We start from the raw sequence: 22,500 nt of genomic DNA on the forward strand, positions 1-22,500 counted from the left end.
TACACACACACACACACCACACACACCACACACACCACCCCAGAGGTTCTGCTTCTCTGGAGAACCCTAATAGCACAGCAACTCTCATGGTCACCTGTGTCTGGAAGGTCACCAGTTTGTGACTTAGCTGACATACTCCCTTGGCAGCGGTTTCCCCACCACTTCTCCACCTCTTGGCATCCATGCTTCCCATTCATGCTCTAAAAGGGTGGTTCATCTCGCCCTAGAGTTCCCACTTGAGTCCACCTCAAATTCCAATGGCCAACCTGGAAGATGAGGCTGATGGGTGGTCTGCTCAGCTTCGGTCAGAGCGGTGGAGTCACGTGGCACAAAACTCAAGAAGCTGGCCAATACTCACCCCTCAAACCACCACCCCTCTTTTTTCCATTGGCAAGACTACAGCACCCAGTGATTCACTCATCTAAACATTTCTGTGAGGGAATTCTCTAGGTGCTTTAAGATTAAAGCCCATACCCAGCTGACTTCCAGAAGGAAACATTACCTACCCAGATCCGGGTGGGCCCTGACGCAGTTGGAAGATCTGAAGAGCAGAGCTGAGACTTTGCTGAAGCAGTGGTAATTTTACGTGTAGATCCTACTTCAGACAATGCCTGATGTGTCCTGTCTGCCTTCCGGTTCTCGAACCTGCCTGGACAGGCCCCATACTTGCACATACGCCAATTCCTTGCAACAAGTCTCTTAATATGTACATCTTACCAGTTCTGTTTCTCTCGTTGAACCCTGGCTGTTACACCTCTCTTTGTCTTAACCTCCTATATGCCTCAGTTTCCCATCTGTAAAATAGGGACAATAGTATCTACTTCACAGGGATGACTCAAGGACAAGTCAGGTAAAACTGAGCATGGTACCTGGCACGTAGAAAGGTTCTAATAAGTCCGAAATATTACTGTCCTTGTAACTGTCACTATTGTTAGTGAATCCATGCATATTTGGAAGGAGTTTATTAGTGGGGAGATTAAGAAAAATAATTATGACAAAGATCTTTCTTAAAAATGTACATAGATGAAGTGCATGGGTGGCTCAGTCAGTTAAGCACCCAACTTTGAGATCAGGTCATGATCTCATGGTTCGTAAGTTCGAGCCCCATATCAGGCTCTGAGCCATCAGATTCTCTGCTGCTTTGGATCCTCTGTCTCTCTCCATCTCCTTCTCTTTTGTCCCTCATCTGCTCACACCCTCTCAAACATAAACATTTTTTTTGAAATGTAGGCAGATAAAGTGTACCACAAATTAAGAAAAGAAATACCAAAGCATGTCCGGGGGGGGCATGGTGGAAGGCAGCCACCACAAGTACTTAATACAGTTGGGCCCAAGTTCAAGACTGCTTCTGCTCTGGGACCATAAACCTCCTAAGAATACGCTACAGGGCAAGAAACTCCCTCCTGCAGCAAAAGCTTTTAACCAGATCAATGGAGGAGTGTTTCCCAATGGCTAGGATTGCACTAGGTGTTGTGCTAAGGGCTGAGGAATAAGGAGGTTAAAAGAAAAAAAATCCTCCATATGGAGGGACAAGAAGTATCAAATAATAAAGAACCAAATGCCTAACTTCCAAATGTAACAAGGTAATAAAAGAAAAGGGCCTGACAAGGGACGCAAAGGAGAGAAAAGAGGGATCTGCACTGCAACCAGCTAGGCTAGAACCTCTTTCAGTAAAGTGAGGCATAAGCCTGGTGAGGAAGAGGAAAGGAGGAGTGCTCCTAGCTTTTTGGGAGCCCAGGCAGTTATTTCTTCTGGGGTTAATTCTACCCACAGCCTCCCCCACCCTGCATGAGCCAACAAGCTGTGTCCTGAGCAGGCTGGGACACCAAGCATCCTTCTCTCACGGCAGCAGTTTGGCAGACAAGTTGAAGGTTGACCCAGGACACTGTCTCATTGTTTTGTTTGTGGTGGTGTTCATCTGAAACACTGTTACTGGAGAAATCCAAAGACTCAAAACAGACCATCTCCAAGGTGCTCCAGGGACCACACGAATGTTTGTTTCAAACTGCGTGTATACAGGGGCTATTGGAAGATGGCCATAGAGGTCATAAATACTTCCTTTTCCAAGTCAGCTTGCTTCATCATCAATCAATGTTCATCTTACCGTCTACAGTAAATCTGCACTAATAAAGCATTGTTTTTATATAGTAAAGGATCTATATTTCTATTCAAACAACACTGTACCCCTTTTGAACAATTTTTTAAAAAGTAGGGTCCACACCCAGCAAGGAGCCCGATGTGGGGTCCAAACTCATGACTTTGAGATCAAGATCAAGAGTCGGACCCTGAACTGACCAAGCCACCCAGGCACCCCCACAGACTACTTGCTTTTAAAACACTTAGAAACAACTGCTCTCAACTAATTCCACATTACAATTTTTGAACACTGAAGTCTGGAATGGACCTATTCTGAAAGATGGCAAATTGCTCCTAAAATCGCACACACAGGTTACATGTCATGATTTATCTCCCCAAAAGGCACAGAAGAACTAATTCAGAACTTTTTTTTTTTCAAATAATCGTTCCGTTCACACAAAGCAAAAATGCACTTTGTCCCCTAAATGCGGTTTCCCTGGTGATGGGATGGCTCACATTCAATGTCCAATCCTGACTGCTCCCTTAAAATTGATCAGCTAATAAAGTTCATTAGAGTGAGATCTGACAGTTACCACTTCCATAGCAAAGGGTGTACACGAAGCAAGGTTTCCAACCGGACATTCATGACACCCAGGATCAAACCAGACCATCTGAAGGGGGAGAATACTGAGCTGGTATCATTTACGAAGAGGACTCTTTCATTAAAGGACCTTCCCTTGTATGTGTATTAAATAAACATGCAATTACATGAAGAAAGATATATTCACACAGCAGGAACCACATAAACCTACATCTGCATATATTATACTCTGAAAGGTTTATTTGAAACTTTATTAAATGACACAGCCCAGATATAGTTTACCTACCCGACATAAAACTAGTGCAACAAACAGCGCTCTCTTCCCAAGAATATGTGCCTGGAAGCAAGCTAACAATAGTTTAAGAGGAGGATAATTCCTACTTGTCAATAAAGTACCATTGAAAGCTTAATTAAAACTAAATTTATGCCTCACACATAGTCATTACAATTCAACAGCATGACCTTTTCCTTCATTAAGCAACAGAATTCAGACACAGTCTCCCCACTGAATTAACTGTATTTTGTTTCTAAAGTCTCAAATGTCACAACTAAAAACGTTATTTGGTCAAAGACACAGAACCTGGGTTCTACCAAGTGTATTGTGTTCCTCAAATATCTGTCATGTCCAAGTCCATTAGCATATTTGGATTTAGAGAAATGTTTTTTTAATTCATTTATTTTTGAGAAAGAAAGCAGGGTTGGGGCAAAGAATGGGGTGGGGAGCAGGGCGAGAGAGAGAAGGTGAGAGACAGAGAGAGAGGGTGAGAGACAGAGAGAGAGAGAGAATTCCAAGCAGGATCCGTGCTATTGGTGCAGAGCACAGAGCGTGACACAAGGCTTGAACTCACGAACTGTGAGATCATGACCTGAGCCAAAACCAAGAGTCAGATGCTTACCTGACTGAGCGACCCAGGTGCCCCAGAGAAACTTTTAGTTGGTACTCTCTTTAGAGAAATTTCTTGCCTCTAATCCAAGGAACAAAACAGTTAGGATAAAACCCACATACACCACACACAGTCCCACACATACACACAAATCCGTGCACACACACAAACATACATGTGCTCTCATGCTTATAAAAACACAGGTCATTTCCTCAAAAGTTACTTTTGGGAAACAGTAATGAAGACTTAGATAAAGAGGAAACATCTGGAGCCCCTACTTTATATTCTACTCCGTTCATGTGTACACGCAGATGTGTACACACACACGCACTAGTACGAACATGGGTTGCGGTTGTATTTTTTCAGGAAGCACCTAGCAAAGAAGGATTTTAGAAAAATCACACTGTACTTGTACTCACTGAACTTGAGCCCACTTAAATAAACATAAGCCATGTTAAAGCCCATTATAATGTCACTAAAAGTATAAAAGTTAATACTTTTAGTCAATGCCATAATTTTACTCATTATATGCTTAAACAGCTGAGGGCTCAAATTGATCTTTAAAAATATTTTAGATCCCATTTTAGATCCCCTTTCCAGTGGCACATTCGGAGACTCACACCCTCATCGCTTTCCTCTGGGTCACCCAGACATCCAGGACTACCCCCACCCCCAAGTCTCTCATAGTCAGAGGAAACCAAATGAATACTTGACTCAACCCTTGACCAGTCATCATCCGTTGCATATTTGCCTAAGCAACCTCTGAATGCCTCCACATTCTATTTCCAAAGCACTCTGCCTGCTAGAAAATGGGTCTGCAAATCAAATCAAATTGTCCAGCTGGACCAACATGTCCAGCAAATGCGCTAGGGCTGCAAGATGCAAAGATGGTGGGTTGTTTTTTTTTTTTTTTTTTTTAATGCTTTCTGCATAAAACTCCAGCCTGGCACATAGTAGGTGCTCAATGCCTGTAGAATGGGTGGACGAGTTATGGGGTGAGCAAGCTCACAATCAAGGGCAGTGCTCTCTAAGAAATATAATGCAAGCCACACGTGGGAAGCATGTAAGTTTCAATTTTCTGGTAGGCACACTTAAAAGGGTAAAAAGGAAGAGGTACATTTTAATATATTTAACCTAAGAGAAAATATTTTCATTTCTACACGTAATGAGTATTAAAACATTATTAATGAACTGTTTTACCTTTCTGGGTACTACTTTGAAACCTAGTGTGCATTTTACATTTACATCGCATCTCCGTTCAGACTACTGCATTTCAAGAGCTCGTTAGTCCCATGTAAGTGGTGGTTCCCCTAGAGAAAAACGAAAGTGATAGAGTAGTTCCATCGTGGCAGAAAGTTCTATTTGGGCAACAGAGGGAGGCAGCAAATACATGGTGGGGAAGAGCGGGCATGATGAGGGCAGGACAGAGCGATGGACAGACTACAGGAGGCCCTGTCTGCCATGCTGAATAGTACAACCTTTATCCGATGGATAGCAGGAAGGAAGAGGGCGATAGGATTAAAAAAAATCAGTGGTGGGGCCCCTGGGTGGCTCAGTCGGTAAGGGTCCAACTCTTGATATCAACCCAGGTCATGATCTCACAGTTCATGAGTTCAAGCCCACATTGGGCTCCATGCTGACGGCTCAGAGCCTACTTGGGGTTCTCTCTCTCCCTTTCTCTGTCTGCCCCTCCTTCCCCCATATCCCGCATGCATTTTCTCTCTCTCTCCCTCAAATTAAGTAAACGCTAAAAAAAACAATTTCTTTAGAAGAAAGGGCAGTGGTGATCAGTGGTTTAAAAAACAAATTCATAGGCTAGAATCAATCCACGATGAATACCCTTCCAATTCAAGATAAAATATTAAAAACAAGGAAAAGCATTTTTATGTTTTTCATAAAACTAAATTTACTCAGTGTAATAAAGGATTCTTTATTTAGAGATTATATGCCTTGGAGGTGGCAGCAGGGGAGGGTAGTGAGGGGATGAAGGCATTAAAATGTGCTTTTATGAGATGGTAGTAACTACAGACTGTCACTATGCTTTAAAAATGTCCTTACTGGGGTGCCTGGGTGGTTCAGTTGGTTGAGTGTCTGGCTCACGTCATGATCCCAGGGTCGTAGGATTGGGTCCCCATTCTCTCTCTTTCTCTCTCTCTCTCTCAGCCACACTCCCCAGCTCCCCTCTAAAATAAAAATTAAAAAAATTAATTAATTAAATGAAAATATTAAAGTACCCTTAGTGGTCAAATTTTAATAGTTGCAACATTATACTGCTCTCAAAATTCTACTTCTAAGTTTTAGTTTGTAAGTAAAATCCAACATTCTGGAACCACTGGTTTTAAACAATTCCTGCACTTTATTAAGAGGGACGTAGGGTCCGATGTGCTCATATTATTCCATACATCGATTTTCTTACTTCATACACGTATCCATGCAGTACTAATGCTTACACATGACTTTTATCTTAAGCTGCTATATAGTAACTCAGCATATTATGTGAATCACTGTTTAGTCATTCCCGTGATGTTCTGTGTTGGATGTATTACTTTATCAGTATGAATAGCTTTACCCGAATTAGCTTTCTTCCTCCAACCCCGATTCTATAGATTAGTTCCCGAGAATACAGTTCTCAACAGGGAATTTATGGGTCAATGGTAATGACCTGCTTTGTTTTGTGGTGAGTTCTTATTTTAAAACACCAGGCTGTAGCAAAAAGACAATAGGCAACACTCTCAGTATTTCTTAACCCCCTAACCTGTAACGGGCTATAATTATTTTTTGGTACTTTGATAGACAAATGACTCTTCATGTTCATTTCTGTTGTTTCAAATTCCTTATATTCTTCTCTCCTAACTAGGGAAGACTTTGGGTACTGTCCTTTGAGATCTCAATTCTTTTTATTTCTGATGATAACCACTTAATCTTTAAAACTGTCCCATTATCCGCACCCATGCTATGGAATTCCATTTAATATGTATTGTATTGCCTGTGGCCGGCCTATTTTTCTTCCCCCCTCCACCCCCTTCAGATATTCAGGCACATCTGCCTCATATATGATGATTTTCTTCATTGCTTCAATGGTCATAAGTTTATCTTTCCTATACAGCTGGGTTCAAAATGCTATTCCATTTTCCTCTCGTTATTTTGTAGATAAATACAGTGGAATCCAAAACCAAGGTCTTTGTGCTCTGAAATTAATATACCTTTAAAACTGTAGAACTTTTGGGTATGAGTGAACTATTGTCAGATAGTTCCCCAGGTGGATTTGTCCACATCATAAAATGACAGCTGTCCCCTAAAATGAAGCTGACCCAGGATATCTGAGAATCAGAACTTGTAAGTAACTCTTCCTTCAGAGGTGTTCAGCACCCTACAATTCTCTCAACTGCCAGTGTGTCAACTTACATCTCGACAAGCTCACTTCCAATTAGACTTCAGCACAAAAGGTCATTGCCAGACAAAAGCAATAGCCCAAAGAAATATGCAACTGGTCAGGAGTACAAAAATTGTATCACTATAGCTATGGAGGTATTTCATCTACTTTTCATATAATGAAATTTCATAAGCAATTTTAATGATTGCCCCTTATGGATGGAAAATGGAGAGGAGAAAACAATAGGAAAAGGAAAAAAGAGGGGCGCCTGAGTGGCTCAGTCAATCAAAAGTCCTGTTCTTGATTTCAGCCCAGGTCATGATCTCATGAGTCAGGAGATCAAGCTCTGGGTGGGGCTCTGCACTGACAGTGCGGAGCCTGCTTGGAATTCTCCCTCCCTCCCTCCCTCTCATCCTCCTGCTCTCTCAAAATAAACAAACTTGATTTGTTCTTTTTTTTTTTTAAAGAGAAGTGTTTTTTTTATGTTTATTTTTGAGAGAGGGCATGAGCAGGACAGAGGCAGAGAGAGAGAAAGACGTGGAATCTGAAGCAGGCTCTGGGTACCCCACAATAAACAAACAATAGGAAAAAGAAAAAAGAGGGGCGCCTGGGTGGCTCAGTCAGTTAAGCCTCTGACTTCGGCTCAGGTCATGATCTCGCAGTTCATGGGTTTGAGCCCCGAGTCAGGCTCTGTCTCCCTCTCTCTCTGCCCCTACCCAACTCGCACATTCTCTCTCCTCAAAAATAAACATTAAAAAAATTTTTAAATTAAAAAAGAAAAAAGAATATGTAATTGTTTACAAAGCTTAGATCATACTATACGATTTCTACTCCTCCACACATGTAACTTATATAGAAGAAAAAAAATAACCCAGAAGTAAATTTCATGAAAGCTTAAATAATGGTTATCTGAAAGGAGGCAGGATTATGGGTAACTCTGAATTTTCAGAGTTCTTGTGCAATACGTACTTGCACTGCGTACTTTACATAATTACCTTTATCCACATGTGCCCAAAGAATATACATTTCTTGTAAAAATGAGATTTTTTTTTTTTCAATGGAGGTAGGGGGCGCCTGAGTGGCTCAGTTGGTTAAGCATCTGACTTCAGCTCAGGTCATGATCTTGTGGTTTGCAAGTTTGAGCCCCGCATCCGGCTCTGTGCTGACAGACAGCTCAGAGCCAGGATCCTGCTTCAAATTCTCTATCTCCCTCCCTCTCTGCCCCTCCCCTGCTTGCACTCTGTCTCTCCCTCTCTCTCTCAAATATAAAAAAACATTAAAAAATAAATACATAAAAATAAAAAGGGAGGTAGCAAAGGTCTTGACATTATGCTGAATCACGTGCTACTGAAAATTAAGCTAAGTTACTTCAACTTTTATTTAGGCCATTCAATGCCAGCACTCCCTCATTCTTCCATAGATGCCAGGCTTCCTAGCGTCACTTGTAAGTCTATCCGAGATTTATTAGGAGAGAATTCTCTAAATACCATGAGCTTTCAATCTGCCTTTTTTTTCCCTTTGTCAGGCTGTAATCTCTAACATACTCGCAAAGAATAACCGCAGTGAGGTTTACATAAAAGTGACTACGATGGTGTTGTGGTCAGGCTGTTTTTTTGTTTTTGTTTTTGTTTTTTTAGGTCCTTATTTGTTAGATAAACATTGAAGCATTTACTGGCAATGATAAAATGATATAATATTTATGATTTCCTTAAAATACTCCAGTTAAAAAAAAAAAAGTGGCAGAGGGAAAACAGATGAAAGAAAAACAACAGAAAGTGGGAGGCGCTGACTGGGTGATAGGTACCGTTATTCTATTCTACTCTGTGTACAAAGTGTTTCTATAATGTAGGTTTTTTAAGATGCTTTGAAAAGTGAAAAATTTACACAAGTGTGCAACAGTTCCTCATATCATCCAGTGTACAAAGTTAAGCTCACAGCCAAACACCTTTTTTTTTTTTTTAACATCAGGGTGACTATTTCAAAGGCAGCATTTGACTCTGTACATTTTCTTTATTAGGCAATACAGAGTACATACGTGCATAAATCTATGAAGAGGAAAAAAAAGTCTTTCATATGCATCAAAAGATTTGAGTCAGAACATTTCTGGGGTGCCTGGGTGGCTCAGTCAGTTAAGGGTCCAACTTCGGCTCAGGTCATGATCTCACGATTTGTGGGTTCGAGCCCTGCGTCAGGCTCTGTGCTGACAGCTCAGAGCCTAGAGCCTGCTTTGGATTCTGTGTCCCCCTCTCTCTCTGCCCCTCCCCGGCTCATGCTCTGTCTCTCTCTCTCAAAAAAAAAAAAATAAAACATTTTTAAAAACTAAAAAAAAAAAAAAAGATGTCAGATTTTCTGTCCTGGGTCAAAGTCCTATCAAGACAGCAGGCGGACAGGCCACCACTTGGCTCGTGACATTTAGGGAATAAAATGAGCTGTGTGCTGACTTGGGCAACAAGACCGTGTGCTTGGAGACCCATGCAGCTGCTCGCCAGGAGCCGGGGCTCCACTGCTTCCCTGAGAGGCTGGCTGGTCACACACAAGCCAGCTGCAGGGTGGAAGCCTGAGCACCCAACACAAGTTAAGTGACTAAGACCAATATCATTTACTTCATAGTGTCCACTCTTGGTGACAGCTGCAAAGTAGGATACAAACACCAAGGAACTGGGACCCCCAAACTGAGAAGTTCCCAGTGTGATCAAAGTAAAAACGAGGCAGAGCCCCACACAGGTTCATAAGGCACTGACAGCTGCAGGGCTTTCAAGTCCATGACCACAAGTAAGCCTCTCACCTCCCTTGAGAGAAGAGTAAGGCCTGTGTTATTTCCACTCTACAGATGCAGAAATCCAGATTCAGAGCTTTGAAAGACTTGCTTCCAAACAACAGTCTTTTGACTCCAGGGACAGTGGTCCGTCATGACCCAGGACTCTGCCAGGAGTGGTCTGTGATGGGAAGACTAAGCAGGCACCTTGCGAGTGAGGCCAGGCAGAAAAAGGTCTCACTTGGGGCACCTGGGTGGCTCAGTCGGTTAGGCGTCTGACTTTAGCTCAGATCATGATCTCATGGTTTGTGGGTTTGAGACCTGCATCGGGCTCTGTACTGACAGCTCAGAGCCTGGAGCCTGCTTCAGATTCTGTGTCTCCCTCTCTCTCTGCCCCTCCCCGACTCATGCTCTGTCTCAAAAATGAATAAGCGTTAAGAAAAAAACATGTTTTTAAAAGAAAAAGAAAAAGGTCTCACCTTTCCTGAATTTCAAAGCCACCTCAGTTATTTCCCAGCTGCCCATGACTAGTGTGTGTTCTGTCCAATCTCTGCTAGGAGCACGGAGACGCTGGCTGTACTTCCATTTGCACCCATGCGTCTGCGGGCCGGGCCGGCTGCCTCTGCTTTCAGACCTCTGACAGGTCTCCTAACAGCTCGCTTTAACCCAAGACACAGAAACAAATTATTTTTTCTATCACCAGGAAGCAGGTCGTGCCCGTGTGGCTGGAGGCTGGCTGCTGGTCGCCTCTCCTCACAATCAAGACCGCACACAGGAGGGAAGCGGGACGGCGGCCCTCGGTGCCCAGAGACCGCTCAAGCTAGTAGGAGCGCAAAGCCTACCTCTCTGACTTCATGAAGCTGGCCGGGATACTGACTCTTGGCTCTTCGGGCTGCTGCAGGCGACTTGTGATGCGTGATTGTGACAACACCGGGGGCCCCCGCGCCGAGGTGTCTCTGGCTACAGGGAGATGCAGGATTGGGCGTTCCATGGGGGAGCAAAGTGAGACTGCGGCTTCGGGAGCTTGGAGTCGTCTAGAATAAGCAACAGGAGTCAAAACTCAGCAAATGACCTGCAGAACACAGCTAAGTGTTGGCTTCCATTTATTTTGGACCTCTTCATCTTCCCCCTTCGTCTATTTAGAGGGATGAAGGCACAGGGGAAGAACAGGAACACTAGAGCATGCCCAAATCCCACACTCGCTTAAAAGAGGCCATGTCCGTTAATTATCCTACCGGTCTCATCTGCACCTGTGTCTCCTGCCCTTCTCTACTGGCCATGAAAAGCGACTAAGGCCCCCAAGCACCACAGACTCTTACGATCTGTGCCTCTGCATATATGAGCTCCCCTTTCTAGAATGCCCTTCCCCGCATGGCTGGCAAAATTCATCTAAACCTTAAGATTCAGCCTAGCTTTCTGATCTGTGAGGCATCTCCCTGTCTGCCTCAGCCTCCCCGCTGCTCTTACTCTGCTTCATCGAGATTACGTTCATTGTAGAGCCACCTTCCTAAGAGATTTTTTTCAAACCCATCTTTCTATCCCCAAGATCTGGCACATAATGAATTGTCTCATTTATTAGGTACTTAATAAATGTCTGCTGCATGACTGAATGTAATAAGTTATCCACCAATTAAGCCCCATTTGTTAGTACTGTGCTCTTATTTCAGCCTAGAGGAATATACAGTCCGAGTAACAATGTACTATAGGATCAAGATAGCGTCTCAACCTAATGGACATGAATGTTTTCAATAACTGGTAATGGGGTAGCTGGGCAGCCACCTGAAAAATGAAGGTGGATTCATCTCCCAGATCACAGACTCTGAATGGATCAAAGGCTTTAAATAAACAAACAAACAAATAAATAAAACAGGGGTGCCTGGGTGGCTCAGTTGGTTGAGCATCTAACTTTGGCTCAAGTCATGATCTCACAGTGTGTGAGTTCATACCCCACGCTGGGCTCTGTGCTGACAGCTCAGAGCTTGGAGCCTGCTTCCGATTCTGTGTCTCCCTCCCTCTCTCTGCCCCTCCCCAGCTTTCACTCTTTCTCTCAAAAATAAATATTTTATAAAATTAAAAAAAAAAACAGAATAAACCTGTAGCCTTGGGGTAGGGAAGGCCTAATCCCTCAAATCCAAAAGCCAAAAGAGAATAGCTCAACAAATTTGATTAACTAAAAATCAAAAACTTCTGCACAGTTAACAACCTTTAAAACCCCACTCACTGCCACAGGGGCATGTGGCTGGCTTACATTGAAGAGCGTGCAACTTGAACTCAGGATCGTGAGTCAGAGTCCCAAACTGTGTGTAAAGATTACTAAAATAAATAAATAAATAAATAAACTTAAAAAAAACTACCACTCCCACCACCGACAAAGCCAAACAATAAACTAGGAAGAATATTTTCAACTTGCTTCAAAAACCTCATCATTGTACTTTAACAATGGAAATCCTTGGAATTGAAAGGAACACCAAACGACTCAAATGGGGCAAGATACGAACAGACAGTTCACCAAACATATAAAGCCCTTAAATGATATGAAAAGATGTTCAACTGTCTTTGTAAATTCAAGTCACGTTCAGATACCTAGTCTTTTGCCCATCAGGTCGGCAAAGAGCCAAAAGTTTGAACACACTGTCTGTTGACAGGATGACAGCAGAACGGGTTTGTGGGAGTATAAAGTGAGAAAACCGAAGAAGGGCAGCCTGGCAGTGCATGTCATGGTCACAAAGGCTCTTGCCTATAACCCACAATGCCCTCTTGGGGGACGTATCCTCCAATATACCTGCTCATAGGGGAAACGGCCTAGGTGCCCGCCAGTCACCGCAGAAGGATATTTAATGCAAAAGCTGGGAAACCACCCAAAGGTCCATCAGTATGGGACAGGTTGACTAAATAATGGTACGCCTACATAATTGAATACTACCAAGCTGTGAGAGAATGAGAGAATGGTTTCTATGAGCTGGTCTGGAAAAATACCCCTAGACTACAGAGTTAAGGGGAAAAAGCAAGGTGCAGAACTATTACACAGTATGTGAAGTTCTGTGTCAAAATGTGGAAAGTGAGTATTTTTATGGTCATCGCCTTAAAATTACTTGTGGAAAACATCAAAAGCTACTTGGGGCACCTGGGTGGCTCAGTTGGTTAAGCATCCGACTCTTGAATATGGCTCAGGTTATTATCTCATGGTTCATGAGTTCGAACCCTGCATCGGGCTCTACACTGACAACTCAGGCTCTACACCTACTTGAGATTCTCTCTTTCTCCCTCTCTGCCTCTCCCCTACTTGCTCTCTCAAAATAAATAAGGAAAACTTAATACTTAAAAAAAACATAGGAACACTCTAGAAGGATACACACAAAACCTAAAAAGGTGGCTACTTATTTGTGGAGAAACAGAGAATGAGAGGAAAGAAACAGAGTGGAAAGGAGATTTTTGGCCACATGGCTTTTTCTGTTCTTTCATTTTGAACCACGTGAATGTACTACTATCCAAAATTTGTTAAATTCTACATAAAATTTACATTCTACATGTTCCTATCCTTCATTTCGGCTTGAGAGAAGGCAGTTACATGGTATGTTGATTTGTGCCAGTTTCTGTATTTCGGTGATCAAGTATTTAATGAACACCTACTATGTGGCAAGGAGAGTATCTACTTGGGGTCTCGAGGATAAACAGGAGGTGTACGAAACAGTCTTTCACCATTGATGTTTATAGCATTGCTGGAGATAAAAGATACACAGACAGGAACACGCACACAGAGTAAGAAAGGGCACAGCAAGGTTCTAATTTGGCAACACACCAATGAAATGCTAAAGAAGTAAGGAAGAGGAAGATCCCACTAGAGCTGACCTCATCACCACCAGCTGCTCTGGGAGTGAAGGACGTGAAGCCCGGGCAGGACTGGTGGGGCGGGGGGGGGGTGGGGGGGGAGAGAAATAGGCAACAGTGTACAAATCTACCCAGACAGTCAGCACCTTCAAAGCAGTCTTAGCCTCCGGCCTCGGGGAACAGTCAACAGCTATAAAGGCTGTTAAATGTTAATGATCTGTAATTTTCAAGCCACCAAGGGGTTGGGAGTGGGGCATGAGGTAGGGTAGAAACTGGAACTTTCTATTATCCTGCAACATTACAGTAGCTTGTAAAGGTTGTCTGGTTTGAACGTGGATATAATTAACAGGAATACAAATAAAGTTGGAAAGCAGTGTGTTGCTTTTAAATAACCTTATGCATAGGTAATTGGGGAAGTCTTGGGTCTAAGAATTACATTTACCTTGATCACGATGCAGCGAGCATCTACTTTATGCTTTAGTGTTTTCACTTGGAGTGTGAAGGACAAAAGAAGCTATTTTTTAATTCTTTAATGACAGTAAATTTGCCTAAGCATTAGGAGTCTTCTGAGATACATTTTGATTGTTTAGGAGGCTTATCCCAACCCAAGAAAAGGCAGATTTTTCACTGGGCCAGACAGCCAAGTTTCCCTCCCCAAGCTGGACCAGGTTCTAGCTGTGTTGATGGACTGCAAAATTATTTAAGCTTTCTTATTAAGCATCAATCTCCTAATCTTTAAAAACATAATAATAATATTGACCCTTAAAAGCCATCCCGAAGATTGAATTAGATCATGCGCATAAAATGCTTAGCATAGTAGGGAACCGTATGGTCAAAGTTTGTTTCTTTCCTTATATCGCTTAAAACTGGATCAATGGAAGCCTTATTGATCTTTAAAATGTTAAGAAGTCACTTAGCTCAAAATCATGAGCAGCGACTGACTTCGTCCTCATTTTTTCTATAGGGTCAAAGTGGTGATGAAGTCCAAAATATAATTAAATGCTTACCGGAGAATCTATATGGTCAGCCTTTAAGCTGCAAGATTGTAGGGGGAAACAAACAATTCTAGATGCTGAATAGAATGAGAACCAGCCTGAAATCAGAGCGGAAGACCATTCTGCCTACAGGCGCCTCTGCCTGGGGCAGTACCACTGTAAATGGCAATAAATCAAGAAATTCACCCAGGAGCCAAATGATTCCACTGGGAATGTCTAACCTCATGATCATTACTTAAATGGCTGTCACTTGAATTCACAAGCAGTAAATCAGAGTTGAAAAACCTTTAATTTCCCATTAAGTGTGGGATTCTTGCCGTTTGATTCACACCGGTGCCTCCTCTCAGGGTAAATATTAACAAAAAAGTCTCACACTTGGTAAATTCCATAGGTCACCAGGCTCTAGGAGAAAAGGGAGAGGGCGGGGGGGGGGGGGNTGCTTTTTAAATAATGTTTAGCCGTCACAGACACTTGTCCCTGCTACTATTTTAAAATAAAATATTATCGGAGCTTCAGGAACAGCATAGAAGGGTTTTACTCCAAATATTTACTTCCGCGAGGGCAAGGAGAAATGCCAAGTGCGCCATCTGTGAAGTTTGGAGTCGAGGGTGACTGTTTCTCTCCGGGAATGAGAGTCACCCTGTACCGAAGAGAATCAACCCGGTGTCCCCTCTCCCAAATAGGGCGTGCCAGACCAAAGGGGCCATGCCACAGAGGAGAACGTGGCACCAGGTAAGACAAGGTGCAGATGCCCGGACTCGCCCCAACATTCCACATGCAGTCAGGTTTTATGATATCTTCCAACTTCTCGGGATTTCCTACATTCCTCATCAGATCCCTAATTTTCCCAAACTTGCGGAAGACAGACATACATACTTGTTGTATTTATTGGCTAAAACGGGCATGAAGGAAAGGCACGATTGAAAAGAGGGAGGAAGCACCTGAAAGAACATGTCCTACCAGGGAAATCAAGCAACAGGCCAAGAGGTGCAGTCGGTCTGGGAAGCGCACGGCAGAGGCAGAAGCACCGGAGGCTGCGGGCAGTGGGAGGCTCGGGAGCACAGTTCCTCAAGTCAAAGGCCTGAGTTCCAGTCGGAGCTCCAGCATTCAGGAGCTGGGTGGCCCAGGTGGCAGCACGGGGTTTGCACTTCTGAGAGGTTTTTTATGTCTCCTTTCTAAAATTCTAGTATTACTGGGGCGCCTGGGTGGCTCCGTCAGTTAAGCTGACGGATTTCGGCTCAGGTCACGATCTTGAAGTTTGTGGGACCAAAGCCCCCACATTGGGTCCTGTGCTAACAGTGCAGAGCCTGCTTGGGATTCTCTCTCTCTCTCTCTCTGCCCCCCCCAATAAATAAATAAGATTTTAATATTACCTACCTAACTGAGTTGTTGGAGAATGAAATGAGAAGAGGGAGGTAAGGCACATGCTACATATTTAGCATGAAGTGTCATCATTATCCTTCAAATTAATGAAAATTAGGCCTTCAGGCACCAACATAGATGAAGGATTGTTAAGTGGGCCCAGAGTCAAATATATGGACTTAAAGGCTGTTTTCATCAGCAGTGTCTTAAGGAGACATAGCCTTACCAATTCCTCAATTGGAGGGGAGGGGAGGGGAGAGAAAATAAAAAGAGAAAGGAAGGAAGAAAAGAGTAATCATCCTAATTACCAAAAAAAAAAGTTTGCTTCAGAGAAAAAGTACATTTAAATAAGATTTCACATTTTCAAAAATTGTATCCATTATAGAACTTACAGGGTCTATAGAAAACAACTATGCTACATGGGTACCAAGTAAAGAACTAGTTTAACTAAGTAATAGTTTAAATAAGTAAAGGCTCCGGGTGACTCAGACAGTTTAGCATACAACTCTTGATCTCAGTCCAGGTCTTAATCTCAGGGTCGGGAGTTCAAGCCCAAGGTAGGGTGTTGAAGCGTGGAGCCTACTTAAATTTAAATAAATAAATGGCAATTTGCCCTTAATATTTTGGAATTAAACAGAACCTCAAATTGTAATGATCACCTGCCAGTCCTAAAGCCTTCTTAAAGAAAGCATGCATTAGGAGTTTATAATGAAGCTTGCTGAAGCTCACATTTAAAACCTAAAAAGGAACAAGGGGAAAATATAAATACATTTCAGACAACCACATCTATACAAAACTTTTCTGCTGGAAAAAACATCGCTGCAAGTCAATTAATTATAACAGCGTTCAAATGATATTTAACTTGGGGCAGATTTTCCTCACTTCCTTGAATGCTTTCATAGTGAGGGGGAAAAAGATACTATGTTTCAGAATGAATAGCCCAGGGGACACAACCAAACCAGTCTGGCCTCATATTTTGAAAATTTAACCACCTAAAACCTTTCATTACATTCCTCTCTCTTCCTCCAAAAAAAAAAAAAATAATAATAATTAATGTACCATTTTTCTAAATATGTGAAAGCAAAGCGTAAGAATTGTGATTTATTCCTCTTCTTCTCAAAAGTAAGCTTACTTCAAACAACAAAAAAAGAACAGCATTAACAATTTTTAAGATAGTACAATTTGGGACCTTAAAATTACTCAGAATTTTTTTCTCCTGGTAGTCAACATCTCAATGAAAGTATGTTTATTTGTTTGTTTTTAAAGTAGGCTCCACACCCAATACAGGGCTTGAACTCATGACCCTGAGATCAGGAATCACATGCTCTACCAAATGAGCCAGCCGGCCGCCCACCCCAAAACCTACTGGTGTTTTTTAAATTAATCTATTCCACTATTTTGCTTAATTGCTATATATGGACCTAAAGGCATTTGCCCTGCTTTTGCTTTTTTAATTCTGTTATCCGAAACTTACAACAGATGCAAAGTAGAAATAAAAGGTTTTAAAACTGGGACATTTTCCAAGTTTAGTCCCATGTTTAACTGTTCAAAAATTATACTTTGCTTGCTCTACTTTTCCAAATTTTTGTCTTCTTGCAGAAATAGAAGTTTCAATTTTCAGTTACTAAGTCTAAGGAATTTCTTCCATTTTCATCTGCCAATCTATAACATACCATAAACATTTCCCACTAACTTTATACTAATACCCTCTCCTAAAACACACAGACGATTACATGTGCAAAGGGAAAAGAATGGTTTTCCTTAGAGAGGCAGTCTCTCTAGCCGGCTTCTAATCATACTCGAGTGAACCCGTGATCACACCTGCAAATGCCAGATCTTCAAAAGAGAATGCAAGCAAATGCATGTATTTCCATTTCCTGCAAATAGAGGAAAGGAAAACTTGACATTTTAAAGTTTGCTTTGTCTTCCTAACATTTTCAGCCTCCAAATAAATGATCTAACAGCAAATCCAACCACTTCAAAATCCCTAACCATGCTTGGTCTAGGTCAGGCCTGAAGGTCTCCTANTTTATTGTCAGGTTAGCTAACATACTGCGTATACAGTGTGCTCTTGGCTTAAGAGTAGATTCCTGTGATTCATGGCTTACACACAACGCCCAGTGCTCATCCCAACCAGTGCCCTCCTCCTCAATGCTCATCACCCACTTTCCCCTCTCCCCTGCCCCCCCCCCATCAATCCTGTTTGTTCTCTGTATTTAAGAGTCTCTTATGGTTTGCTTCCCTCTCTGCTTGTAACTATTTTTTTCCTCCCTTCCTCCATGGTTACGTTTCTCAAGATCCACGTATGAGTGAAACCATAGGATATCTGTCTTTCTCTCACTGACCTATTTCACTAAGGATAACACCCTCCAGTTCCATCCATGTTGTTGCAAATGGCAGGATTTCATTCCTTCTCATTGCCAAGCAGTATTCCGGTGTAGAGATAAACCACATTTTCTTTATCCATTTGTCACTTGATGGACATTTGGGCTCTTTCCATACTTTGGCTATTGTTGGAAGCGCTGCTATAACATTGGGATGCAGGTGCCCCTATGCATCAGCACTCCTGTATCCCTTGTAATTCCTGTATCCAGGAATCCCTGTAAATTCCTAGCAGTGCTTTTGATGGGTCATAGGGGGAGTTCTATTGTTAATTTTTTTGAGGAACCTCCACACTGTTTTCCAGAGCGGCTGCACCAGGTTGCATTCCCACCAGCAGCTCAGTGCTGTCCTCTGCGCACATGACAATTCTCTCTTCCTACTGACCAAGCCCAACTCTCACCTTTCCTCATGCTGTGGAACTACAGAATTCTAGAACTAGAAAAAAAAATCTTCAAAGTCTAGTCCTCTCTGTTTATAGATCTCAAAACAGCCTTAAAAAGGGAAAATTCCAAGCCTCACGCAAAATTCAGCTAAAAAAGCCCAATTCAAGACTCAGCCTCTCCAGGTGGTCCTTCTCAATTAAATGAGGATTTCATTATTTAAACAGTGTCTCAAAGTTGATGTTAAAATATTTGATAGAAAGCAGGAAAGCAGGTATCCGTTATATATTTCTACTTTTCTTCTTATCCAATACTTCAACCCACTCACCTATTGTCATAAAAATATATGCATAATATTCCTCTGAAAGCAGGATACTTGTATACTACATTCTCTTAGAACTGCAGATCCTCAAAAAAATTAATTTTATTGTATATATATATTGTTTGCAAATAGTATGAAACCAAGACTTTTTATGCCAAATTGCAATTTTAATTAGAAAAAAATTTCTGGACACAGGGACAGGAAAGAAGTCTCCTGAATTATTATATACCAAAAACCTAGAGCACCCACAATAGAGATGTTTAGCTTCACTGCTTTCAGTTTTAGAAAGAAGGCTTCCGACATCATCACTGTTGAACCTAGTCCTGGAGGTGCTAGCCAACAAAACAGGACAAGAAAAAATAAAGAAGAAATAGAAGGTTAGGAAGGGAAGGAACAAAAATGTAACTAGCTATAGATGTGATTTTACCAAAAAGAAAAACTAATGACTCCAGCAAAGTTGCCAGATACCTGGTGAATTTAAGAGAGAAGTTCATAACATTATTCAGTAGTATAAGCAACTAGGAAACATAATAGAAAATAAGATATTCATAATAGAAATAAAAACTATGATGTACAGACAATAAATTCAATAAGGAATACATACAACCTTTGTGGAAAAAGATTTTTTACATCTATGCAAAGAAATCCGTAAAGAATTGGGAAAACAGAGATACACATACCAGATTAATGCAGGAGACAAGTTAATATTGTAAAGATGCCCATTCTCCCAAGTTATTATATAATTATTCTAATAAAAAGCCCGGCAGGATTTTTTTGAGCAACTCAACAAATTTAATCTAATATATAAGTGGAAGAATAAGGTTTGTGAAGGGCCAAGTTAATTTTGAAAAAGGAGAATCCTCTTACCAGATACAAATATTGAACAACAAAGGCACGACGATGGATGATTACAGGGTATTTATGCAGAAACAAGCAACTAGACTAAAAACTAGAAAATACACATACACACACACACACACTAATATGGTATATTACAGAAGCAGCCCAATAAACTAGTAAAGGTAATGAATAAATGATGGGGGAAAGCAAATATATAGGTAACTTTATAACCTCAAATGTAACAACTACAAAACTAACAAGAGAAAATGCAGGAGTATCTATGCTACTCTGAATGTAGAAAAGCTTTCCTGGGGCTCCCAGGTAGCTCGATTGCTTAAGCGTCCATCTTCGTTCAGGTCATGATCTCACAGTTCGTGAGTTGGAGCCCCGTGTCAGGCTCTGTGCTGACAGCTCAGAGCCTAGAACCTGTTTCGGATTCTGTGTCTCCCTCTCTCTCTCTCCGCTCCTACCCTTCCCTTCCTTCCTCCCTCCCTCTCTCTCTCAAAAATAAACATTAAGAAAAGTAAAGAAAAGCTTTTCTTTACAAGAGCAAAAATACAAATCACAAGTTGAACACTTGATGGATCTGACTACAAAGGGCTTCTATTCAATGAGGACATTTTAGACAAAATTAACAAATGTGTGGAGACTCGGAGACAGATTAATTTCCAGAATACAAAAGCAGTTCCTACAAATAAAAGCCAGAAATCACTCTAAAGAATGGACAAAGGATAAGAACAGGCAATATACAGAAGAAAGACAAGCGGGTAATGAATATATCGAGGTAATCAGAGAAAGACAAATTCAAACAACTAGATTTTACACTCACTAGATTTACCAAAATTAAAGAGTAAAACACCGTGAGGGAATGGCAAGGGTATAAAGATGCCGGAACCGCTTGCACTGCTGATGGGAAAGTAGACTGTGCAGCTGTTCTGGTAGCAATATGGCAGAAATCAGCAGAAATATACACATAGGACCCCCAGGAGCCTGACACTTCCCCTGGGCGGGTACACCACAAACATGCTCATGGTCATGTCTGTACAAAGCTATCTTCGCGGAGGCTCCCTGTTTACGCGGGTGGGTGTACCCTAGTGAGAGTTCGCATAAATCAAATGTAGACTATACAGAAACATACATGCATCGGCAGGAAGTAATGATGGAGACGTATGTACAGCTACATCCATAGAACTTAAAACATATTGCTGAGTCAGAAGTGTTTCAAAGGAAAGGGAAAAGATATACAGGAACACACAACATAGGCAAATGTAAAACACATGTATGGGTGAACAAAGACACGTGTATAGCTAAAGAATTGATGCTAACAAAGGCAAGGGGGATGGGAAAAAGGAGGGGGAAAACAATTTTAAAAGTTCTTAAAAAAATTTTTTTAAAAGGCTGTGTTGGGACTGGTAAGTTCTATAATGATGGCACTTAAATCATATTTATAATAGTAAGTGTCACGTAAGGGTGAACTATACACACCTTAAATCATTTAACCCGCTTCATAATCTCATGAGGTAGGTACTAGAATTTCCACTGCACAGATGAGGAAAATGAGGCACAGAGACTGTAAGATCTTTCCCCGGGTCACGCAGCTGATAAACCTAATAAATAATGTGGTCGAGATTCAAATCCACACCAGCAGGTTCCCAAGGCCATGCCCTTGGCCATTACACGGCTTTGAGTCTCCAGAGGTGACACGCCCACTCCCTTCAACCCAGGTCCACAACAGTACAACTCTCTATACAACACCAAGGCCCATAGCTTAGTTGACATTTTGGAAACAAATGGGCTTTTAATATCCAAGTCCTGTATAACCTACCAATTCTCAAGTACTTAAACAATAAGCTCATTAAGCCTAAACTACATTAAGCTGATATTTAAATTTTCTTAATGTTTAATTACCCATATTTATAAGGCCAAGGTTTGATGGACAGGACATCTACGGATGTCAAAGTTGAAGTTCCCAACGCTCGTAGCACCTAATGTGTTTTATCTGCAAGTCCCACCCCTACCCCATGCCCTAAGGTCTCCCCCTAGATTGTGAGAGACCCCTGGCCAGGGCCTAAGATTAACCAGCCACTGGGTACCTGGTGAGAATGGACACATAGCTTCCCCCTGCAAATGCTATGAATGCAATAAAGCAAGAACAATGAATCCCCCCAATCCCAACTTTAACAGCTGGTTAAACCACTGCTCCTTCCCTGAAAACCTAATTTTATTCATTCACTCATTCATTCATTCATTCAATCATTAAATGCTTATTTTATTTTTGAGAGAAGGTGCACACCATGCAAGCAGGGGAAGGGCGGGGTGGTGGGTGGAGGCAGAGGATCTGAAGCAGGTTCTGCACTGACAGTAGAGAGCCTGATGAGGGGCTCAAACTCTCGAACTGCAAGATCATGACCTGAGCCGAAGTCAGACACCTAACTGACGGAGCCACCCAGGCGCCCCTAGTGAAAACCTAATTTTATTTTATTTTTCTTTTTTTTTTAATAGTTTATTGTCAAATTAGTTTCCACATAACACTCATTTCTCAAAAACCTAATTTTAAAAATACCAACAATGACTCATTGATATCTCAAAGAGTCCAGAAAAGATACACCACACACAATTATATGCAAACATGAAATGTACAGAAAAGAAACCTGATACAACATCAATCAGCACACATTATCCAGAGAATTCAGCAAGTATTT

The 22,500-nt window shown here is 41.7% G+C and overlaps 1 protein-coding gene across 1 annotated transcript in view; it reads right to left on the reverse strand.

Moving 5' to 3' along the window:
• Nucleotides 1-22,500, reverse strand: part of OSBPL10 (oxysterol binding protein like 10) — a 221,406-nt gene that overhangs the window by 140,948 nt on the left and 57,958 nt on the right. Inside the window, exon 5 of the mRNA XM_077753734.1 lies at nt 10,532-10,723. Coding sequence (XP_077609860.1) covers nt 10,532-10,723 — 192 coding nt within the window. The remainder of the gene's footprint in view (nt 1-10,531; nt 10,724-22,500) is intronic.

Source organism: Crocuta crocuta, unplaced genomic scaffold, assembly GCF_008692635.1.
Source record: "Crocuta crocuta isolate KB4526 unplaced genomic scaffold, BGI_CrCroc_1.0 scaffold655, whole genome shotgun sequence".
Lineage (NCBI taxonomy): Eukaryota > Metazoa > Chordata > Mammalia > Carnivora > Hyaenidae > Crocuta > Crocuta crocuta.